The 24,757-nt window shown below is 41.4% G+C and overlaps 1 protein-coding gene across 2 annotated transcripts; it reads left to right on the top strand.

Moving 5' to 3' along the window:
• Positions 1 to 6,607: 6,607 nt before the first annotated feature.
• ARHGDIB (Rho GDP dissociation inhibitor beta) lies at positions 6,608 to 24,627 on the top strand. 2 transcript variants are annotated; one of them, XM_063075029.1, is made up of 6 exons: positions 6,608 to 6,657; positions 15,928 to 16,114; positions 16,771 to 16,854; positions 19,042 to 19,118; positions 22,217 to 22,280; positions 23,974 to 24,627. In XM_063075029.1, the coding sequence occupies exons 2-6, from the start codon at positions 15,934 to 15,936 to the stop codon at positions 24,171 to 24,173; spliced, it is 606 nt and encodes a 201-aa protein (XP_062931099.1). In that variant the 5' UTR covers positions 6,608 to 6,657; positions 15,928 to 15,933; the 3' UTR covers positions 24,174 to 24,627. The 2 variants fall into 2 exon arrangements, with proteins under 2 accessions (XP_062931099.1, XP_062931098.1); XM_063075028.1 differs by having other exon boundaries at positions 6,614 to 6,657; positions 15,925 to 16,114.
• The last annotated feature ends 130 nt before the right edge of the window (positions 24,628 to 24,757 follow it).

Raw genomic sequence — 24,757 nt, forward strand, 5'->3', positions numbered from 1 at the left:
ATCTCTGACTTCATCTGCTATGTGTTTAGGCAGTGTTTAGCCTCTGGAATACAGCAATGACTATAACAAAGTCGTCCCTGTCCTTGTTGAGCTCACATTCTTGTGAAGAAATAGATAATAAACAGAAAAACAAGTACATAGAAAATATGTCAAGAGAATTTACATGCTAAAAAAAATAAAGCAGGATTATGGGATACATGCACTATTTTAGATATGATAGTTAGAGCAGATCTTTCTGAGAGATTGACATTTGAGCAGGGTCCTGAATAAAGAAGGAAATGAAGCAGGCATATTCATGAGTATGCAGAGAGAATAATCCCTAAAATGGGTACCTTTCTCATGAAAGGATCAGCAAGGGTAGTGGGGACTGATGGCTCAGTGTTAGGAGACAAGTTTGCAGTATTGCAGGGTCCAGATTATGAGTGCATCAGTTATCTAGTGCTGCATAACACGTTACCCCAAAATGTAGCAGCTTGTAGCAATAAAAGTTTACTGTCTCAACAGTTTCTGAGGATCAATACAGGAGTGGCATAGATGGATGGCTCCTGCTCAGGGTCTTTCAGAAGGTGCAGTTGAGCTGTCAGCTGGAGCTGTAGTCACCTGGAGCCAGAAGATCTACTTTCAAGATGGCTCACTCGTGTGGCTGCTGGCAGAAAGCCTCAGTTCCTCATCACGCGGACCACTTCATAGGAGGTTTGAGCATCCTTATGACACGGCGCCTGGCTTCCCACAGAATGAGTGACCTAAGAGAGGTCAAGAGAGAAGAAGGCACAACGTCTTTTATAACATAGCCTTGGAAGTGAGATGCCATCACTTCTGCCATGTTCTGTTGGCTACACAGACCAACCCTGATACAACGTGATCATGGCTCAGGATCACTGGGGCTGTCTTGGAGGCTGGCTACCCCAGTGAGCCAATGTGTGAGCCATGGTGAAGACTTCCATTTTATTCTGAATGGATGAAAAGTCCCTAGAGGTTTGAAAAACAGGCAACAATGTGATCATGAATATGTTTTTTACTCTGATTTCTGTGAGGAGAACAGGCTGTTGGAGAGGCTATCAGGGAAAAGGAAAACATGTAGGGAGACTGTTGTAAAAGTCCAGCAGAGGTGTGATGATGGTAGGACAGGGTGCCGGTGGAGGTGAGGTTGAGAAGCAGCCGCAGGTTGTACCTCAAAGTAGAGCTAACAGGATTTCTCCACGCTTGACCAGTTTCTCCTCCTGCATGCTCTCTGGGTGATACCATCCATTTACATAACCAATGTTTCCCAGACTTTACAGTTTACCTGCAAAGATTTTTAAAACATAGGTTTCTGGATCCAACCCCAGAGATTTCGATATAGTAGGTCTGAACTGGGCCTGAGACTGCATTTCTAACAAGGTCCTGGGTGGTGCAGATCTGTGGGTACACAAACCAAACTTTGGGTAACCTGGTTTAAAGGACCATCAATAGCCTGATGATACATAAATCATTAGCATAGGGTTGAAACCCAAGCTTATATATCTTACTGTCTGTCAGAAATCACCTCCTAGAAAGCACACCTCCTCTGAAACCGTTTTTTCAAATTCAACACTCAACGTATCCAAACTCAAGACATTATTTCCCCTAATACATCTGTTCCTTTTGTTTATTCTCTGTCTTAGTTTGGGGTACCATCATTCTAGCAAGAAATCCAGACAGTATCTGTGATTCCTTATTCTTCCCCTCCCTTGTCCTTCACCTTCCATCAGTCACCGGGTCATGCCAATTTCATCTAAATTTTCCTCAGGTCTGACCACCTCTGTCTACATCTCTTATGAGTGTTCTAGTTCAGACCTAAACAGTCTCCTAACAGGTTTTGTTCACATCAAATCCATCCGCACCAGTTTACCACAGGAAACTATGTAAAACACAAAACTGATTATGTCCTTTGAATTAGTCTGTTTTCTGTCACTGGTAGAGGAATATCTGAAACTGGGTAATTTATAAAGAAATAAAATTTATTTTTTACAGTTTTGGAGGCCATGAAGTCCAAGATCCAAGGGGCACATCTGGTGAGGGCCTTCTTGGTGGGGACTCTCTACAAAGTCCTCTGGTGACATAGGGTATCATACAACCAGGCCTGGGCGAGCACTTATTAATGTGATCACTTGCTGTCCTTATAAAGCCACCATCCACACCCACGATAACTCATTAAACTATTAACCCTCTACTCTACAAATGGATTAATCCCTTCATGAGAGCACAGTGCTCATGAGCCAATCACCTCTTAAAGCCCCATCTTTCAACACTGCCACTTTGGGGACCAAGCTCCCACATTCCCACATGAGCTTCGGAGGGGACAAACATTCAGACCATGGCATCCTTCCTTTACTTTCAATGTCTCTCCCTCTCTGACAGGATCAAGCCAAGTTCCTCATTAACATGGCATAAGAGGTCCACTGTGATTCAGACCCGGTCCCTGCCCCACTCCAGGCACGTTTCTCATCTTTACGTAACAAGCACTTCACATTCCAGCAACCTTGAGCTGCTTCCTTATAATTCCCTGCACCTCCCACCCCTTAGGATGCCACGTCATTGCTCACACTTCTCCTCCAACTCAAACGCCTTCTTTTCCACTCCCAACCCTTCCTGCATCAACTGCCTAACACCTACCATCCTTCCAGACTGAACACTGTATCGTTTTCTCCAAGAAGCCTTCCGTGATATCCTTGCTCGTGCTCTCAAAATACTCCAAGAGTATTTTCTTTTCTTGTGTTACAAAACATTTTACATTCACTTATTTCTGTCTTCCCCCATTACATTGTGAGCAACTTGAGGTCTAGGACTGTGTCTTGTTTATCTCTGTACTTACGCACAGGTCTTGGCATAGAACCAGGAATTAATGTGTTAAATCAAAAAGTGAACCTTTATGCCAAGGCTATGAAATACTGCATAATGTAGTTCGATATGTCATATATATGAAGAAGAGAAGAAGATGAAAAGTTGGTCTCAGTGACCCCGGCTGTCGTATGGTCACACTCACGCTCATCCTCCCCAAGGCAATACTTCCAGAGAAAGGAGATGGAGGGTGGGCAGAATGCAGGCACAACTGTGTCGAATAGTCACATGCGTTTCTACTGAAGAAGTTTACTCAGATTCTTTCACAATTCAGCCAAGTATTACACCAGGCACTCCAAGGAACACAAGGTATGTAAGACATGACCATTTCCTTGAGCATTTTCTCTTTGGATGGGGAGATAAGTCTAATATTCAGAAAATAATCACTTAACAATACAAAGCAGTGCTCAAAAGTTGGTGGAGTGAGAGGGTGGATAACACATTTGTGGTGGAAAACTTCAAAGAAGGAGGAGGTAATAAATATTTTGAGATATATGTGGGCTGATGGTCAGCACTTAGATGAAAATGACTCTTTTCGGTCATTCTAATATTTGCTCTGGAGTAATAAGAATCAAAGTCTAGGGAAGCCAGCCTGAGGCCATGGGCCCTTGCCCCACACCCACTGCCACTGCACATCCAGGCCAGCAACAGAGCCAACCCAATGCCCAGGATCCTGAGACATGGGACCGGGATAGCCCTGCCCGCAACCAGATCCTAGAAGATACTTACTAATCATGTATTTCTTTGGGTGTGAGACTTATCTGCTCATGTCCTTCACCAAATTTCAGTTTAGGTTTTTCTAATTCATTTTTAAGAGTTCTTTTTGCAATAAGGATACTAATCTTTGTGTGTCAAAAAAAAAAAAAAAGTAGAGAATAGAATAATGGTTAACCAGAGGCTAGGAGCGGGGTGGGGGAGAGATAAGGGGTGGACTAACAGGGACAAAATTATGCTATCTACTCTAAGTGAATCATTGTGCAGTATATGCATGTGTTGAAACACCACACTATACCCCACAAAAATAAATACACATTATACTGAATTTTTAAAAAAAGGATCAAAGTTTAAAATGGAGATGATGGTGGTGGTGATTTTCTTTGTCTGCACCATTTACGGAGCACGTACTCTAAGGCAGCAACCCTGCTAGATGCTATACCACACGTTGTTTCCAACCCTTCCAGCAGCACCGAAGATTTCACAGATGAGAAAACTAGGCTCAGAGAAATTAAGCAATTGGCCCCAGGGCACACTGACAGGGAGAGACAAGCCATAATGTCTGCCTGAACTGCAACTTCCCCTCTATCCCAGGCTGTTTGTTGAGGCTCTCTGTGGACACATTTCAGAATGGACGGCTTTCAGAGCTGAAAGCTTTCTCTGAGTTCATTGCCTCTACTTGTTGCCTCCAAGAAATATGTCTGTGCAAAAAGGGGAAGTTTCAACAGTCGGCAGTCATTTGTCACTTTTTCAGGGTCATGGCAAAAGTACCGCTCCTTGGAAGATATGCCTGGAATTTACCTTACAGTCGTATCCTTATGACAGCAAGGGACAGCTGGAAAATATTTTAAAGGTTTGATCATTTTTCTGGAAATTCGTATGAAGGTTTTGTTCCAAGGTCCGTTGATTTCACTTGACATTACAGGGATAACATGCTTAGACTAGGAGCATTCTTATTACCATGACAGGCATTTTCTTGCATTTGCAGAAGCTTTGATATACGGAAGGGAGTCTCAGTACATAACACGTCTTTGTCAGAATGGGCTAGAAGCAGAGTATCTTCTATTTTAATTCTCTTAAAGGAATCTCTTCATCTCAGTTTTCCCATCTAACCAATACATGTGAACAATGACCTGCAACAGAAAAACACAAACGATGATCATTTTAGGTAGCTCCCAGCCCTAACTGTGATGCTAGAAGATATTTTAGTAGATCATGGAAGTTGCCCTCTAACTTACTGAAAGTTTCTTATTGCATCATCAGGAAGAGGCTCTAAATTTTGTAATTATTAGTCCTTGAGGTCAGGAACTCTTTGGAGAATTTGATGAAATTATGAATGTTTTCTCCTCCCCCAATAAATGCACACACACTACACACGTAAGTACCTATTTTACAGATTTTGGGATGGCTTCCATACCCTCCAACCTCTGTGCCTAAAGCATTGCATTAAGAAAAGTCGTGCAGACAGACTGGGCTCAGCAGGAAAAAAAAGTGTCACGTTTGACTAGTGATGTCTTCCCTAATAGAGTGAGAAATGGGTAGTGGCATGTAGACCATGAATTTACCATTTCTGATTTTTAAATCCTTCCCATTCCAATTAATTTATTCCACCTATGATATTTTTTAATCGCCCATCTCCTCACTAGAACAGAAGTTGTCTGTTGTCTGCTGCAGTGTTCCAGTGCCTAGAACAGTACCTGGCAGAAAAGAGTGCTCTACATATATGAGTGTTATTGAATGAATAAATGTGTCACTTCTTGAGGGTACAGAGCTACGAAATTTACTGCTTTTTGTGTAAATTAGTATTTTCTTTTACTTATAATAAAATTATGTTCTTTGTTTCAAGGGCTATCTTCTATGTATATTATTTTGAAATTTACAGAATAAAATTGTACTTGGTTCTTAGAACTTTTACTAATTTTAATTAAATACTGTTTTCCTTTTTGTTTTTTCTATATGAATCTCTTTCCTCATTCCACATGACCACTATCCCCTCGATCATTCCATTCCATTGACTCTAAGGATGAGATATATTCTGTGACTTCAAATTAGAAAACAAAGTGATGGGAAAGTAATAATTTAGGTAAAAACAAAACGAATGTCAGCTTTTCCAAATACTGAATTTTAAAATATTACTATAAATATTTATTATTGGCAACAGCTATGAAAGGCATAGAATAAATGTGGCTGGGGTGCTTAAAAACTATTTCCTCAGATGGTTTAAATACGGCCTTGGAAACTTGTTCCCATTTAAATTACTTCACAAACTATTTCCTCAAATATTATGAAGTCAATTTGAGCACTTGTTAACTTGTCGCAAATCCTGAGTTAGAAGACTGTTTATTAACGATGTTTTACTTTAGTTTGTAATTGCAGTCCTAGGTTTAATCAATGACCATGCTTTAGCTTTTTTCTTGTATAATTTGAAAGAAAAATCAGCAAAAACTATAACAAGCAACATTTGATAGTTGGTAGTGCAATATCAAGCTGCATCTTGAAATTGCAACCAACAAAACTCCAAAAATCTGTTTTAGGACAAATTTTTAAATTTAGGACCAAGTATATGCAGTTAACATTCATAATTTCTTGGCAGTCCTCTAATTCACTGCCAGCAAACAGTCAATATATCTGGCTGATAATAAATATGGTGGGGACCCAGTAGGAACAGAAGTTCGTGATACAAAATAAAGCTGGTGTGAATTTATTGCTGCTGGTTTTAGGCTACCTGCCTCAGTAAGCCTGTGCACTGAAGTGACTCGATTTTTAGACTTATCTGCACAATTATTCATAATACTCATGGCTATAGGCTCCACACTCTTGCATGCATGCCCATGCACAGCCATGAAACCTGGGCTGTCATGCTCCCACATGAGCCTTTAGTGGACAAGAATGCTGCTCAGAGTTGGCTGATCAAGAGATATGCAGTGCAAAGGAACAGGATTTGAGACAGCCCGGGGTTTCCTCTTCAAGTAGGTTTAAAACATTTTTTTTTTCCCACTAACTTCCTTCCTGTTCTAACTGCCAGTACTCAGAAGTCAGAGTTGAGAGACAGAGGCACCCCGGACAGAGACGTGAAGCCCAAATGTAAGTTGAAATAGCTCGGGTAGGGGAGGCTTCAAGTGGGCACCGAGCAAAGTAGGAAATCTCTCAACTAGGCTACTGCCCTCTACAGCTTATAATTTTTCAGAGGGGCAGTTTTTAAAACAAACTTCATGATAAGAAACTGCTAAAGAGGCTGCTGAGCCAGTTCTGAGAAGGGAAGTCAGAGCAGGTAATGGTAGCGATCAGGCCAGAGTGTACCTGCAACCCAGGAGGTGGAGCCTGGAGTGTTCCAGAGCAGGGCTACGAGGATGCCCACTGTGAGGGCCTGGAGGGGCTTCCCACAAGGCAGGAGCAGGCATGTGGCCAAGCTCAGAAGCAAAAAGACTGCAGATCCAAACTGGTGTAGAAGCTGTTGGTGGATGCTGGGTTGTGCTGGAGTGGAGGTGTGTGGTTTCCTGTTTTTACGCAGTTTAAAGAGACTGGAGGAAAAAAAATGGTTCAAAGCTGTCAAATAGTAAACAGTTTTCCACTAAAGAATTTCCTGGTGATATAAAAGAAAGGCTTAATGAAATCCTCCCTTAGAGGACAAGGGGATTTAGCCATCGAGGGGAAGTACGGTAGAGCACACTGTCATCTACTCATCAGTCATACGGTGACAGAATTTCTACCACTCACAAAAACCGTGTATTAAATTCCTGCAGCAAGCTGGGCAGAAAGATGGTCAGTGTTGCTGCCACAAAAATAGCCCTGTATTATCTGAGGGAACTAAATGCAAACATGGACGGTGCCAAATAATTTACTAAAGAGACAGGTTCTAGAAAAATCCATTGGGCCCAGTTAGGATACCTGGTCAGCAGGCCTTCAAAATGTCAAGGTCTAGGCTTTGGTCGCCATTAGGAGAAGTGCTTTAGGCATGCCCTGAAATATTTTCTTCCCTTTTAGAGGACATCCCAACCAGCATGTTAATTAAACTCTGGACGTAGGGTAACTTGTGGTGTGGATCTGGTGAGCACTAGGCAGTTCTGTCCTCACGTGGAGACCAAGAGCCACTGAGATGAGGTTGGCATGTTGGATCCTCACTGCAAGGATAACCAGCAGGGGAAATCAAGAGGTTTAAGTTGGCCTGTGGGCTGGGGTGGGGGTGGGCAGGCGGCAGAGGGATCCTGTCACCAGCTGTCATCATTAATCTTGCCATGGGTATGTTTTGTTTAATTTGCCAGAAAACATCCTTCCCAAAACCAGATATAGCACCAGCTTAGTAACAAGATCATTTTACTCTTCTGTGAGGTCTACAGAATTCCGAAAGAAGAATAGGTCATTCTACATCCATGTTGCACAGATCCAAAATATGAGAAATAACCATGCTGTAGCTGAACTAGCAGGCATCTTTCAGGTCTAGACTGGAATTTGGTCCTTCCCCGTTTTGGAGAGCATGAGTTCGTCGCTAAGGAAGTATGCTGTGATCAACATCAAAGTTCCATTTTCAGCAGAAGCTCAGCATAGCAAAGTCATTCGGAGGGAAAGATGCGGGCCTGGGACAATTCATGAGAGCACAGCATATGACAAACGTCAGCTAGCAGGAAGAGACAAGCCCTGGGGAGGAAAAATTATACAGACAGAAAAAGAGAACCAACATTTGTTTAGTGCCTTTTATGTGTCAGGCCTGGTATTAGAAATTTCCAAATTTTAATTTTGAGAGGACAGGGGAAGTGTTAAATGATTTGCCTAAAATCACATGCTATTACCAAAAAGCATCAATAGTACAATGCCTCAGCAATTAAGAAATGTCTCATGGAAGAAGTTTTCTCTAATCCCACATTCTGAGTGTCCCTATTCCTGTCATTCAGTGTCATTGTCACCTGGGATCCTACAGTAGAGTCTACACTGGCAAACCCAGAGTAGGATCTCATGTTGTTCCTGAAACTTCAGCAACATTTATCCTTCAATAAGCACTTACCAAATCACTCTGTTATGTTACATTCTGGTTTCCACAACCAGAGCTGGTAAAAATTCACTTGGGCTTTCTTAAAGGGTCTGATTTTCTAAGTACAGTTGGTCATAAAAATTGTCTTTGACTTCTGTCTATGCTAATTTAAAACTTTTGTGACTATATTAAAGTTATTGAAGTACACAGTCTATAGCCTAGTAATGGCTTCCTTGGTGCGGTTTTCTTTGAGGATTATTTAAAATAACACTTGTGAAAGTATCTTGTAGAGCGACTTTACACTGAGCACTCAGAAATGCTCAGTGGGTCTCTTGAGTTCTCTCTCCTTTGCATAAGAATCTGTGTTAGGAAACTATACTGTGAATGCACAGGCAAGAGATAACAGACTGTTTCTCTCAGCAAGGGAATGTTAAAGAGTTCTGCTACCAGCAATTTGTACCCTCCTCTGGATGGATTACAATGCTTATTGTATCTAACAAAACTTTCTCCTCTCACACACCGGGTTGGGTCTTCTCATGCAGTTTTGAAGTTTTGGATGCTCTTTGTGGGGCTGAGGTGGTAGAGAGCAGCCCTGAGGGGCCCAGGCAGTACCAATTCCTGCATGTTAGTACTAAGAGACCAGGGAGGACTCCAGAACTGAGAGAAGGCTTCTGATGTTCTGTGAGGGAACACAAAAATCACCAAATGTGCCAAATCTCCAGGCAAGAAGCAAAGCAGGCTCAAATCCTTGACTAGCACTGAAATGTTGGTAGGCTCTCAGAGAGGGCCCTAGTGTCCGTGACCTACTCTACACCTGCAGGCACATATGTGGGGAAAGTAGGACATAGCCTAGTCAGCAGAGAGGGTAAATAACAGGGGTGGCAGGGAATGCTGATGCATACTTGCATAGGGCACTTCTCCGATGGAAATCCCCTGCTTCTGAGATTTCCACACACACCCCCCACTCCCATGTCTCCTCCTGTCCCTCTCCCCTCTCTCTTCCCTTTCTCTCTCTCTCTCATCTCTACCTCTTCTACCTAATAATCTAATACTTGTGCATAATCTAGCCTAATCTAACACATCTAGTTTGGAGTCATGAGTTAAACCTCCACAGCATTAGGCTGCAGAGCCCGAGGGAATTCCCTCCGTTAGCTGTGCTTATGTCTACTAACATTTCTCATCCTTTACAGAGTGACCTCTGGCTTCAACTAGGAAAGGGAGCAAGAAATACAATCTAAAATTAGATTATTTCTGTGGAAGTTTTTAAAAAAGAAATATAATAGTTATAGTCCCATTTTAAGATTGATTCCGTTTATAAACACCCTTTGCAGTTCCCAGAACTTCTTGTCTCTTCTGCATTCCTCAAAGAAACAAAATCTATTTTGAGGAGGAGGCAATGGACACGGTCAGCTCCTATCCAGGGGAAAGCATTTGGTGTCCAGAAGACTACTGAGCTCCTCTGAAGCTGTGCAATGAAACAGACAGCATCAAGGCAGGGAAGTGAGGAGAGGAAGGAACAAACATTTTTCAAATATCTACTATTGACCTGTATAGTTCGAGAATTTTCATGTTTTCTACAATCCTCCAACATCATAAACAAGGATTATTATTTTCCCTTTACTGCTGGTAAAACCAAGGCTCAGTGAGGTTAGTAATTTTCTTAAGTCCTGTAATAAGTCAATTGCAGAGCCAGGTTCCGAATCCCTGGTCCATCTGACTCAAAGTCCATGTTCTATTAGATATGAAGGTCACCTTTTTCAGACTTACCCAGGTGGTTTATTTCATCTAAACTTAGGAGTTTCACCGATTCTTGCCCTCAACTCGTTTAGAACTACATTAATGAACCAGACAAGTGAGCTCCATCTGGAGAGTAGTGTAAATTCTTAAGTGTATTTCACTTTCAGTGTCTTGGAAATTTCACAGAACTTGCAAGCAAAATTACTGGGTTGTGCTATGTGATATGCATGTCCGAGTAACCACTCTAACCGAATGTGGCATTTTAATCGAGCCTGAGAAGACTAAGGCCCTGTCTCAGCACATCTAATGCGTAGCATTGCTTTGCTGAATAGCAAACACGGCTGTGTGAGTGTTCCCCGGTGAAATTCATCTTTGTAGCATCTGTGAAGTCGAAAAGAGAGATAACTGGAATAGTTATTACATGGAAAGAAACAATATGTGCTCTGGAGCCTGACAGGTAGAGTCCACAGTAACCTCACTAAATATATAATTAATTCTTTTGTTCACTATTCTTGCCTAAAGAATCCAAGTAAAAAGCAAGCAAGCAAACAAACAAAACCAACCCTGCTCTTTATGGAACAGTGGGTGAGCAGCTGAGGAAGGTGAGAAAAGCTCAACTAGAATCTTCTATGCTGATGGGCTGGGTTGTCCCCAACCCCACCTTCACTTCCTCTTTTCCTTTCTCATTTCACAAGCTTCTTTAAATTAGAGAGTATTAGAGTCATTGAAGCAAGAAAAGACCTCAGAGATCTTCTAATGCAATGATTTTATTTTGCTGAGGAAGAAATAGGGGCCCAGAGAGTTTAAACAACTTGAACAGTGTAATACAGGGACAGAGTTGCATTGAAACCATCTTTATTTGATGGCACTTCTCTGCTTTGTTAAAGCTGTCCCTGCAGAGTTTTCAAAGAAGCATTTACCTCTGCTTTTGCACCTCTAGGTCAATTCCCAAGATGACTAACAAGCTCTCATTTCATTATAACTTCTTAATAAAGACAACCGAAGCAACAGAGCATAGTACCCAAAAGTCAGATAACCCAAGCTCAAATGTTAATTCTGTTCCTTACATAATATGTCTTCTTGGGCAAGTTCCTGAGCCTGAGCATTAGTTTCCTGATCTGTAAAAGAGAATGATGACGCCCATAAAGTAGTCATGAGAACCAAATGAAATAATCCTCAAGGAAGAACTTAGCATTATAAGTGGTAACTATTATAATTATTGTCAATAATAAAATTAGTTCTTTAGATGATGAGATTGGAAAATGGTCTGTAGAATTTCCGTAAAATTCCTATTCTCACTTCAGCAAGCATCCATCAAACAGGAGGGTATAAGAGAAAATTGAAGTTTGTGATTAAATATACATACATATCATTGGGGAAATTATTGTCAAATGATATACACCATTTATATGGCTGGGGTTTAGGCCAATCTGAGGCTACCCAGAGATAAATTGTAAAACCAAAAATACGGTACAATACTTAAAAATATTGTACTGTACTTGGGATTTTTGCTAAAAGAGCAGATTTTAGTTACTCTTACCACACAAAAAAACAGGTTACTATGTGAGATGATGAATATGTTAATTTACTTGACTATAATACCTTTTCACTATCTATGTGTATATTAAAACATCATGTTTTATGCCTTAAATATATACAATAAAAAATTTTTAAAAATGTATTTGAAGGAGGTATTTATGTATTCTGCATATAAACCTCTTGTTAAACATATGCATTAAAAATATCTCCTTGTTATAGCCTAGACCATTACTCTTTTCACTATTTATAGGGTCATATAATAAACAGAAATTTTAAATTTTTGTGTAGTTGAAATATTCAGTATTTTCTTCCATGTCTCAGTTTCTGCATTTGTGAAATGTAACTAATAGTGCCTACCTCACAATGTTGTAATGATTCAGTGAAACAGTTCATGTAAAGCATTCAGCATATATTTGCTAAGTTTTTGGCTCATAATAAGAGCTCAGTAACCATTTGCTATTATTATTGTATCCTTTATTATGCAAGGAGCTATTGGTCAGAAAAAAACAATATTATATCTGGAAAAAAATACAATTAAATAAAATTAAAAGTGCAGCACCTTTTGGGAATTCACATAAATTTTAAATAATAAAACAAAAATTTTTTTGTATACACAGGTGAAATGGGGTTACCGAATGTCTGGTAACTTAGCTGACACATGACTGCAGGTCAGGAGCAATAAGCAGTTGGAGGCCTTAGAAAAGTAAAGCATATAGAAGTGGCGGGTTCTAGTCCCTCATCTCCCAAGACAAGAAAAGTAAAAGATCCACAATAGTTCAAACATTTGCTCAGGGGGTTATAGCTAGTTGGTAGGAAAGCCAGAACCAGAAGCTGTGCATAACGAAGCCTGTTCTATGAAGAGAAACTTATCCAGAATCAAATAGATTGACCACAGGATTCTTCTCCTAATGGCCTGCATCTTGTGCACCTGAGCTCCTCTGCCAGGCATGTGCTCCCACCCCCCAGACACAGGTGTGGCCTGATATGTTCTGTTTCTACATATCCAACGTTGTGGGTAGATGGACATGATCATGAGCTTGAGGATAAGTTGTGTCAATGACCTGACCAGGCCTGACGGAGGAGCAAGCTTCCTCTGCAACACTCAACTCTCTGTTTCATGTTTCCATGAGTTACAGTTTCAAGATCATGTTCCTAATCTGGAGATCTTGGACTCCAATAAAGTCTATGAAGGACTTCAAGGGTCCATGAAGCCCTAGATCATCTGCATAATTTCATGAGCTGACTTTTTATCCTTGGGATAAGGACCATGACATTTAACAGATTTTTAAAGAGACCTATAATCTCCAGAAAGATTAAGAACCATCAGTCAAACCAGCTGGGCCTTTTTAGCATGGTTAGGTTGCCCAACTTTTAGCTTCTTCACCAATCTGCAGAGTAACTTAAACACCAGTATGTGCTAAAGTAAACAGCAGGTACTCACCGAATGGTTGTGACCTTAATTTTGCTTTAAAAGGCTTTCCTGGAGAACTGCTTTTGCAGTCTTTTATTTGCTGTATTATTACATTTTTGCCTTTTTCTAATCAGCTTCCCAGACTAAGCTAGTTTGGATCACCTGGCTTCATATCTGTTTTCCTTATGCTATAACTAGACCAAATTATTTTTATGTGGTCTGAATTTTTTCCTCTTGACTGCAACAATTTCATACACTAATCCCACATTATCCTCCATTCTTCAATGTTTTTAAATACATTTATGCCTCATTTTTAATGAAAAAATTACACCTGTTTGCAATGAATTCAGAAAATATAGAACGGACATAAATCTCAGATTTACTAATGAGAAGATGAAGACCTAGATGATAGATAAATTGGCCTGCCAGTGTTCACACAGAAGTTGGCAAATCTTGTCCTAGACCAGATCTCTCTTTCTCTCCTCTCTCTCTCATTCTCTTTCTCTCTCTCTCTCCCTCATTCTTTTTCAAAATAGAGATTTGAGGCTTCAGAATTACAATTTTCTGGAGGTTATTGAACTCACCTTGAACTAGTGGCTGAGTGTAATGTCACCATCTGATGATCCAGCTTGCTAGAAACGAGTAATATATTCCAGAAAGGACTGCTCATGGGTGCCGAGATGCCCTCATCTGTAAATAGGCTTTCTGATGCTTTGTCAGCATGTTTGTTATGTGGCCTGCACCCTGGGTATCTAGTTAGGCTCCTGGGATCACCAGAGGAAAACTTGCCTCATCTGATTAGTATTATCTGGTTTGCTCTTCATCTGCCCTTTAATGATTGTCCTTAAACTACCCACATCCAACAATATCCAGCCTGTGCATCCTTCATTTGTTTTCCAACCAGTTCATTCACTTTCCCGGAGTGTTGCTTGGAGTGCAAGCTGAGTTAGTCACTGTGTTTCTCCGGCTGTTCTCTAGTGTCTCAACTTGTCTCAAGTGGTTTTCAGCTGAGGCAAGAGTTGCCATAGGAACAGGCCTCCATGTTCCTTCCTGCACAGGAAGTGAACCTGGCACTGCAGGGCTGTTTTCAGAGCTGGTCAAAGCTCATAACGTTCGGCTCGTTATTTAGATGGGAGAGTATCGATGAGCCAAAGGGTATCATTTCTTCCTTTCTTCCTTCCATTCTTTGGTTCTGTTAAAACTGCTTTTGTTTGGTTTCATTTTCAAATTATTTTTTCTTCTCGTTGCCAATGACATAGAAACTCAAAACCACAACTGATTTTGGCCAGAGATATCTTCACGAACTTTATAGAAGTTTGCAGAGTCACTAAGGATGAGATGTGATAGATACCGTCTTGTAGTTGTGTCACTTAGGAGAAATGAAGGCCTTACCCACAGCAGAGAGGAGAGTTACCCTCGAGGTAGAACTGAGGGAAAGCAGAAAATGATCTCCTTGCCCAAATACCTCCCAGACATCCCTCCCCCATTGCTGCCAGCTGTAGGGCCTGGAACTCTTCCAGCAGGGATTCCTTTTTCTTGGTGATGACATATAACACTCAATTTCACCCAACTATGAGTACTTGGGCAATTCTCTTAACTTTTCAATCTCAATTTTCTCAATGATTAAATGAGGGGTTGAAATATAGCACCTCTAAGGTTCATTTCAATACATGTGCAAAGAGGCACAGTTTTTGAGTCTATTATTCAGTCGTTAACACATGAATAATTTTACTAGATTTCCTCTCAATGTTTTAACACAAAACAAGTAAATGTAGATTATGATGGATGAAGGAAGACTCCAGGGTATGACCAGGCGGGGCCTTGGAGGATAAGGTCACTGGAAACATGGGCAGGGGAGGGAGGGACTAAAAGAGAAGTGGGTTTAGAAAGGGGAGATGGATGGAAGGGTGCTGAGAACAAACTTATACTTACTATTTTGTCTAGAGGAATTAAAAAAAGTCCTTCGCTATTTTGTGGCATTTCAAAAGAACAGAATATCTTTAGATCTAGAACCGAATAAATCAGTCAATGAAAATGTATACAATGCCTGAATATCCAAATGTTATGGAGGATTCAAGAGAAACATGGAACCTAGTACCTGCCCTCAAGGAGTCATTATCAGTGTTATTAGACACCTCAGGCAAGCATCACTGAGGTCTACAATTCCTCATGAGTCACCTTTGAGGTGTTTCAGGAGTTCGGGGGAAGATTACTTTAATAGGAAGAAGCTAACCATTGCTTTGGCAGGTACTCTGCCCGGCTCTTTAAACCATCATAATGTACTGTGCATGCTGAGAGCTTTGACACTAGCAAGGCTGGCTGGATTTGGAGGACCGTGATAATTTCTAGGACTATTTGAACTGGGCTATTGCTTCACTGTTCAGGACTGCTTGTGCTGTGTTGCTTCACCTGTAGTATATTAATCACAAATGAGTTATTTTCTTTCTTGTCAGTTTTATCTAATGAATGGGAGATACGCATCAGAGTACAGAGAAATTCAAGCAGGTCAGAGAAATAACTGGAATGCGTTGTATTCTTATTTCATGAAATATAATGAAATTGGATTAGGGAAACATCTGGAAAATTACTAATGATTACAGAAGTCCAGCAGGGCAAGGGTGGTGCTAACAGCAGCCTCACAACATCTCCTGTATCCGCTGACACTTGGCTAATGTGCTTTCATGCTGTGTGTCTGAAGTAGACCAACATGACTGAACAGGCCCCCGAGCCACACGTGGAGGAGGCTGACGATGACGATCTGGACGGCAAGCTCAACTATAAGCCTCCACCTCAGAAGTCCCTGAAGGAGCTGCAGGAGATGGACAAAGATGATGAAAGTCTAACGAAGTACAAGAAAACACTGCTGGGGGACGGTCCTGTGGTAGCAGGTGCATGCGTATGGGGGCAGGGGGTGGGTAGAGGGTCTCAGATACTTTTCAGTCACTCAGGAGTAGGAGCAAAGGAAAGAGTAGCACCTGCATCCAGGGTTAGAGGGGTGAGGCACAATTTATATATGATCAACGAAGTCGTGGAATGAATAATTAAGTCTTCTTTCCATAGAAGATGCAAGTCAGCAATGCGATAGGCAAAAATAACACAGAGAGGACTGAGAAACAATCCCAGACTACCACTTAGAACTGTGTTTCCCTCTTTTTCCTTCTCAGTCCTTTTCAGTCTTTTCAGTCCTTCTCAGTCCTTACCTAACCATTCATCTCCTCCACATACACAATGGCAGGACAAGACTTGGCCCAACGATAGGAATGGGCAGTGCCCAGCTAGCAGATTGCCTTACCTACAGCCCCCCGGGAAATGTTTGCTGTTAGTCATTGCAATAGACCTACAAGTGCCTGAAGCAGAAATATCATTGCTGTCATTTATAAGGCCATCAAGACCAAGCATGGTGAATCTGCCACTTCCTATTCTATTTCTACTCCAGATAGAGAAACCACTTTTCTGTTTACATTCTCTCTCTCTCACTTAAATGCACATACACTACACACAGAAATCTCTTCCCTGTGCTTATATGCCTTTTTGAATCCTGCAGATCCAACAGTTCCCAATGTCACTGTCACCCGGCTTACCCTGGTTTGTGACTGTGCTCCAGGACCAATCACCATGGACCTTACTGGTAAGTGGACACATCTGTATTGTTCAGAGGGGCCTAAGATCACAGGTAAAACTTGGTCTCTGTCCCCTGTTCCAGCAAAAAGAAACCCTAGTAAGGCAAATCCCAGAGGTATATGTTCTGAGACCAGTTCACAAATCATTGCTCTTGGAGTACACAGTATTTACCATGTTTAATGAAAAGCCCAATCTCTATCTCTATTTAATGGGAGAGAGTGTGGGCATATATACTTGATATATTTACTTGTATCATATTTAATTCAGATTTCTATCTCCACGTGATAGTAGGAGAATTACTATTCATGTAAAAGAGTTCTCATGGAAATATTAAGAAACAAGCTGTGTGCTTCTGGAGGTGTAATGTTTATACAGTCTAAATGTCAGAGAAACTACTGATCATGCATCAGCCACAAAACTTACCTGAAGGTCAGAAGTAATCCAAGACCTGCTAAATGCTAGAAATTCCACTGCTAAATACTTAATTATTTTAGCTTAAATCTCTGATTCTTGTTAAACAAACAATTTCCCCTTCCGAAGGCATACAAATGAAGATGTTATTTTCTTTCACTATGACTAAGGGTCAAGTCCTTTTCTGAGACTTAGGTCTTGAGGAGAGGGGAAGAGACTGGGAAGGTAGGTATTATGGGGGAAATGGGCTTGTGATAGAAATGGAAAAAGGAGACTGGAGACATCAAAGGCAGGTCATTAGTGAAAAAAATTGTTTCCAAATTCAAAAATTCAGCTCCTGTAAGACAGAAAAGCCCGACTCTAGAACAGCAGGCTTAGCAGCGGGTAGTTCCCCTCGCACAAGACACATCCACTCTTGACCTTATATGGGCTTTTTTGTCAGAAGGAGGAAATCAGAGGCTGAGGAGACACACTTCCTGCTCAACTGAAATCGTTAGAGCACACACACACAAGTTCAACTACACCCACTGCTAGCATCTCTCCAGGAGAGAAACTCATTCTGTCTCACCATTCTCAGACCTCTTCCTGTGCGAAATTGGGTAACACTACCAGGTACAACTGCCAGTTCGCGAGACAAAGTCTGAATTAGCACTAAGCCTGTTCTGTTCAGAAGGGCCTAATGATATTGCAGGGAAAATTTGGTCTCTGCCCTCTTTCTTGGCAGAGGAAACCCAACTTTGCTTTTCTGTCGCAAAGAAGCCACTGAGGTGAACCCCAGAGCTATACGGGCACTTCAAAAAGTTTGTGGAAAAATGGAATTAAAAGATAATACGAACCCTTCCATGAAGTTTTTGAAGACCCCTCATATATCCTAGTACCAGCTGTGTTCATGAAACACATGCACAGAGCTATGCAAAACACACACACACACACACACACACACACACACACACACACACACACACACACACACACACACACACACACACACACACACACCCCTGAATGTCTAATTATACAAGATCCCATGAAGAAAGAACAGAGAATGACTACCTCCCTCACCAGGGGGCAAGAAGTAGGGGCAGATCCCAATTTTATGAAGCATGAAGCTTTTATACCTTAAGTGATCTTCCTTAAGAAAAATAATATAAAATTGCAAATGTAAATACAAAAGTAAGTACAAAAGTGAATATTTATTTAAGTGATAAAAAGGAATCAAAACAAGTAAATTCATAAAGGCTAAAAAATGCCACCAACATTACCAGATCTATGAAAACAAATAACTGATACTCCTATACTCATATAACATTTTTCGTATATTTCTTTCTTTGAAGGGTACGGGCATAATCTTTAATCACCGTTTTGTTTGACTACATATAGGTAATATCATTTTCAATAGAGAGAGTAAAAAGACAATTCAGACTTTCCTCTAAGATGGTTGATTAAAACTTGTTTTTAGTATTGACAATTAGAGAAGATTTATCTTCATAACTCATTACTGGTAATATCCTGCAAATGTCAGCATTGTTGTCAATTTTTGGTGGGGATAAACCCTATCACATTTCTTTCACAACTGAGCTGTAAGGTTTCAGGCATTAAGAGTGTGTGTATGTGTGTGGTGTGTGTGAACGTGGACTAATTTAAAATACACTTTGAGTGGAGGGTCTTACAGGTCATATTGCTCAGATGGGCCCAACAAATTGCTTGGGAGTTTCAACTTCATTCATCTCTTTGTGTATCTGCTTCTGAGGAGAACGAATTCTTTCTAAACCCTCTTCTACAGGGGATCTCACAGCCCTCAAAAAAGAAACCTTTGTGCTAAAGGAAGGTGTTGAATATAGAGTCAAAATCCATTTCAAAGTAAGTACCTTGCTCTGTGTGTTTTGATAAAGTTTAAATCCTCCCTATAATCAGTGACTAAATTTCCTGCATTATCATGTGGACATACTTTGTGTTTCTTTCTTCCCGTACATTCACCCCACTCTCCACCTGGGTCTGGAATGTCTTCTTCCTAATTCTGAGCTCCCACTATGGAGATTCCTCTTTGCTTTGTGCCTTTTTCCACCCAGGACTCCTCTCCATTGCTGACTTAAGCCAATGGGGTCCCTCTCTCTGTGAACTGCTAATACTCACATCCACGAAGCACACACTGCCCGGCATTGTACCGTGTGTGTCATTTCTTTCTTATACAACCCAAGCACCTTGAGGTAGGGTAAAATTATATATTCCTTCTTTTCAATATGTCAAACAAAACTTTATAAATGGTAGATATTTAGTAAATACATATTGAGAAAAAGGCCAATGAATGACTCAACTAATAGGAGAAGAAAATAGAACAGCGAGAGCCTCAGCTTAATTGCTCGATGATTAAATAAACCCAGGAAGGGTGGTCTTTGCTAAACAACTGGAAATGACAATTACAGTTGTGGAGCAGGTGACCAGGCAATATGAAGGCTAAATAAGAAATAAACTGACATCTAATGAATAGCCATATATCCCAATGAGTAGCCAAAATCGCAAGAAAAATAACCTTGACTTTGAAAACAAGTCAGTCAGAAATGCACTGTTTGTGTTACTGGTTTGGGTTAGGCTTGGCTGCCCCTCCTTCCCACGCAGTCATATTCCCAGGGCCTTGGTCACGCAAGGAAGAGCCCACCGGCTCTCTCTGTGTGCACTCTGGCCTTTCTTTCCCCTAGGGGCAGGGTATGATTCAGGTGGATGGACAGTCACTCCTCACCACATACAAATATGCCTGAAAATAATTTCAATCTGGAAATACATGTTGACACATACTCTATAACTGGCACTGAGCTATGGTTCACTTATGTGTCTCCTGTCATGTTGTTACTGAAGCACCTGGGGGTTTGGTAAGGCCTTATTATATACAAATATGCCTAGAATAGGTTACATATCAGGATAATTTTTAATCGTTAATACTATTGCATTAATTTATCAATTTCATAAGCCAGTTTTTATCAAATGAAACATGACAGGTAAATTTTGATGTGACTGAGAAGAGAAGGCAAGCCCTGGAGCATGGGCTTCTGCTGTGGGTGGGGAGGCCAAGGAGGAATGTGGTGGAGCGGGTGTGGGTGGTCAGGGTTACACCCGAGGGTGATGTAGGAGGAGGGACAGGAAGGGGCTTCCAAGTGCCACCTACTTCAGAGGTTTGACCTTGCTCTAACAGGAGAAAGGCCACTCTCTGTGGAACCCACATCAAGTTGAACAACCCCCTTGACCATCTGAGGACAAAGCTGCAGCTGCATGAAACACCAGATCAAAGTCAAAAAAATCGAACAGTAATTTATATCTTTACTGATGTCTCTTAAAAAATGCTGGGGAAAGTTTGCGTGTATAATGCCAGGAACACGTCCTAAAATCCTCCCTCGTTGCCTCTTTGTCAGTTGCTCTCCACGTTCTTGGCTTCTCCCAAACTTTACAACACCCTCCAAAAGCCAGCCTAGGATGGTTCTTTCTGTTTCTCCCCCACCCCTTTCCTTCGGCTTCCCCAGGAAACGTAGCATCTCTGACTTCCACAGCTCTTGCTTTTTCAAATCACCAAGCCTTCCTCCTGCGGTGCGAGACACAACAGGGAAGGGGCTGCAGGCAAAAGAAGAGGATGCTATGAATATTCATGCTTTCCTTCTACACATCCCAAAGGCATGCATAGTAAACGGACCCTCTGTGGAGGGTAGACTCTGTTCTGGAGTCCTCATTGTCACCACACTACCGTTCCTGTTCTTTGGCCTTTTTCCCACTAGATCACATCTCCCACTAGGCCCACAGGACAAGCTTAGAAACTGCTAGAAAGATGTACTCATTTTCCCCATTCCTAGGAGCTACACCTGGGAATCAGAGGAATTAGAAAGTTTGGGCTTCATTTTATCACAATTTCTTCAATGAAGCTGGTTCCATTCTCTGTTTTTGATAGGTTTATACGACAGATTTTTCGAGTGACGGTCCAGAATCTAAGCCAGCAGTGTTCACTACTCTGCTACCTCACCACCAACAAAACAAAGATGGCACTGAAAGATTGGTTTAGCCATTGTATCCAACACAGAGAGGGACCTGTAACTGCAGTGGAGAAATTATTTGAAGATGCTTTAATTCTCCATATTGCTGAACAGTTAACCAAGCCATCCAGCTAATGATGCAATGTCCACTTCAATTTGTTTGTATAGACATGGCCACCAAATAAAATTAGCAGACAACCCAGTTCAGTCCCAAGTAGAATGAATCATGGAAAAACAAAGTGTCTGGGCTGTCTTCATTTTCATTTTGCTTTAGTAAATTTTCTTTGAAAGGCTTGGGAAAGTAGCAAGATCTCAGACAACGTCTGAAAATGACAGACATCCAAAACACTTGCCGGATGCAAGTGGATCTCACCCGTTATTTATGGGGAAGGACGTTTCGAGTGGCTGATCTCCTCCCCTCTCAACTCCACGCTCAGTAACCCTGAAGACCTGATTCTCCATTACAGCTTTTCCTCTTGTTGTTTGTTTTTCATATGCAAGGTGGATTATTCTTGAGGTTATGGTTTTCAGATATTTCCATAATATTTTCTATTGGTATCTTTATAACCTTTTCTAAGACAAGGATGGTCTCTGGCCAGTAGTATCAGAGAGGGAAACTCAAGATCATTCTTTGGACCACTGAGAAAGGAGAAATATGACAGAGTATTGAGAAAATGTTTTAACTAACCACTCCCTCCCTAAAAACAATAAAAATCACAGTATTCAATGATTAAAATCAGATGGGCAATGTTGAGTCTTGTGATCGGCTCTCTCTGATTTCTGCCTCATGACCACACTAAGGGATTATAGGAACACTTGTTCTGGACTAAGTCTTCAGTTCTTTTATCCTCAGAGAAGACTTAGCCAGGCAGGGTCAACGTGAAGAACGAGGAAAAATGAAAGACCCTCTTTAACCCGACTTGCTTGGATCCTTCCCACCAACAGGTGAACAAGGATATCGTGTCAGGCTTGAAATACGTTCAGCACACCTACCGGACCGGAGTGAAAGGTAAGAGAACCCACATTTCACACTGTCCCAAGCTGCTTCTCACTGGTTATTAACAATTACCAGTCATAGACTCATGTAAGAATCTGATAAAAGCTATGGATGCTCCCTCTAGGAAAAGGCACACGTACACCTCTGACCTAAACCTTAGTGGCAAGGCCAATGCTCAGGAGCCCTAGTTCAGACCGGGTCATCCACTAACCTTCAGCATTCAGCTTCTGAAATTCGGTTTTATTACTCATATAAAGAAAGAGTAGCCAAGATAATTCTGAGTGACATAAAGTACATAAAAATACTCTCAAAAGCAAAAATAAAAAGCAGTTCACAGGTATAAAATCCAACTGTCAGGGAAATCAAAGACTGGAAAGATCTGTACAGTGATATGTGTGTTGGGGGTGGGAGGTAGGGGTGACATGAGGGGTGTGGGGGGTGGGAGCAATGCTCAATTCCCTAACAAAGAAATAGAAAAAATAATACTCTCTAGGATTGAGAAAAGCTGTATAATTGACACAAATAATATAACAACGTAGTCTAACCTGCTGTTGTTCCCGACATGCCTTGGGAACCTGCCTTCAGTTTTCTTTTATTAACACGGACAGGGAGCAATGAAAGGTGAGAAGGTTATAGCAACACTGAAGGGCTCTCTTCCCCAGAGGTGAGAAACAATAAAAGACCAGTTCCACCAAATTAATAAACAAAGGATAGGAGAGAAATTGTCTCATGAATTTGCATGACATAGAGAACCAATTAATTACTCAAATCTTAGAGAAGACTGTTGATCTGAAGGATACTGGTTGGCCTTTCCAATACCTAGTCTCATGAACTAAAAACTTCAATTTTCTATTTTCTTTTGGGCCTAGAGAATATGTTTAATCACTGAGGCAAGAGGACAATGACATGTCTGCAGCTGTCCCTTCAAACGTGTTAATAACACTCAAAGGCCAACTGCTTGTCTATTTGCTTACCTTTACTTATACTTTCTAATCCCCAACTATTCTTAATATATATCCCAGTTATTCACCTACAAATAAATTCGTTGCTTGTTTTTACCATTTGTCCTAGTTCTTCACTTTTTTTTTATTTACCAATTTCTTGATTTTTCCCCTTCTATCTAATTATTGCATCTATGAATTCTGCCCATTCTGATCACCAGCTGTTACCATACCTTCCCCAAATGATATGTTCATAGAATAATAGTTTGTAGATAGAAGATCCTTAAAGTCCATTATATAGAGAAAAAGTGGAGGCCCCAAAATGCTATGTGGCTTAGGTAGTTGCAGGGCTGAGGCCAGAACTCAGGTCTCAACTTGTTTGGGTTTTTAAATGGTATAGTCTGCGACATCTTTATTTAAAAAGTCTTAATCCCTATTGATTGAGGGCACTGGTTCCCCAAATTTCCTGATACTCAGAATCAGCCTTGGTGCTTTTAAAATGCACTGATCCTTGGAACCTACAGCAGGCTACTGAGTCATAGCCTTTGGGAGTGGGGCAAAGGAAACTGGTTCATTAAAAAGCACTCCAATAAAAAAAATTTTTAAAGAAAAAAAAAAAAAAAGCCCTTGGTAAGTCTGATGTTTAGCCAGGCTTGGAAACTATAATTCTTGGCTTTGGTCACTGTCAGCTGTATTCCAAATTCTCCGGTTTGCAGTGTGTTCTCTATCAGACTTTACCCTAATGAACTTTCCTTTCTTCCTAGTGGATAAAGCAACGTTTATGGTTGGCAGCTACGGGCCCCGGCCAGAGGAGTATGAGTTCCTAACTCCCATTGAGGAGGCTCCCAAAGGCATGCTGGCCCGGGGCACATACCACAACAAGTCCTTCTTTACCGATGATGACAAGCATGACCACCTCACCTGGGAGTGGAACCTGTCCATTAAGAAGGAGTGGACGGAATGAGTGCGCCTGCCTGAACCTTTCCCCACCCTTGCCCCCTGGAAAATTCCTCCCAGCCATGTTCATCACCCTGTCCCTCTCCCTGTTCACAGCGGGGTCTCTCCTCCAATGCTCCCCACATTTCCTTAGTGACGCATCTTACCCCACCCTCTCTCTCCAAGTGGTCCCCAGCACAAGAGGCTTAAAATCCAGGCTTTAACCCTGCCTGCTCCCTCTGATCCCCCATCAGGGGCAGATCTTCCAAGTTCTCCATTACACAGACATTTCGTGTTTCCCTCTCTAATTCCCATGTGAGCAACTAGAGGCCGGGGAATGGGCAAACTATCACTAACAGCCCTTTTGCCTTCAGTTCCAGACGTTCATTCCCATCCCTGAATTCTCTGGTGGTTCCTGCTGGCTCGATGAATCCCTAGTCACTTCCCCTGCTGGTTCTGTGGGAGACGCTGTAAACAACACAAAAGACTAACACAATAAAGCAACAACTGTATGTTCTGACTGAGACCCTCATTTCCCTGCTTTCTTCCTTCGAACAAATATGACCAGAGGGTTCCCTTAGAGGGGGTGGGGGTGGGGAGACACAGTAGAGG

Source organism: Cynocephalus volans, chromosome 12 (genome assembly GCF_027409185.1).
Source record: "Cynocephalus volans isolate mCynVol1 chromosome 12, mCynVol1.pri, whole genome shotgun sequence".
Taxonomy (NCBI): domain Eukaryota; kingdom Metazoa; phylum Chordata; class Mammalia; order Dermoptera; family Cynocephalidae; genus Cynocephalus; species Cynocephalus volans.

Bases quoted from the DNA above. Each gene is read 5' to 3' on its own strand.
- ARHGDIB (XM_063075029.1), top strand. From the start codon at position 15,934: ATGACTGAACAGGCCCCCGAGCCACACGTGGAGGAGGCTGACGATGAC. The intron at 19,119-22,216 runs GTAAGTACCTTG...TCCCACCAACAG, and splicing joins GAGTCAAAATCCATTTCAAA to GTGAACAAGGATATCGTGTC. The intron at 22,281-23,973 runs GTAAGAGAACCC...CTTTCTTCCTAG, and splicing joins CTACCGGACCGGAGTGAAAG to TGGATAAAGCAACGTTTATG.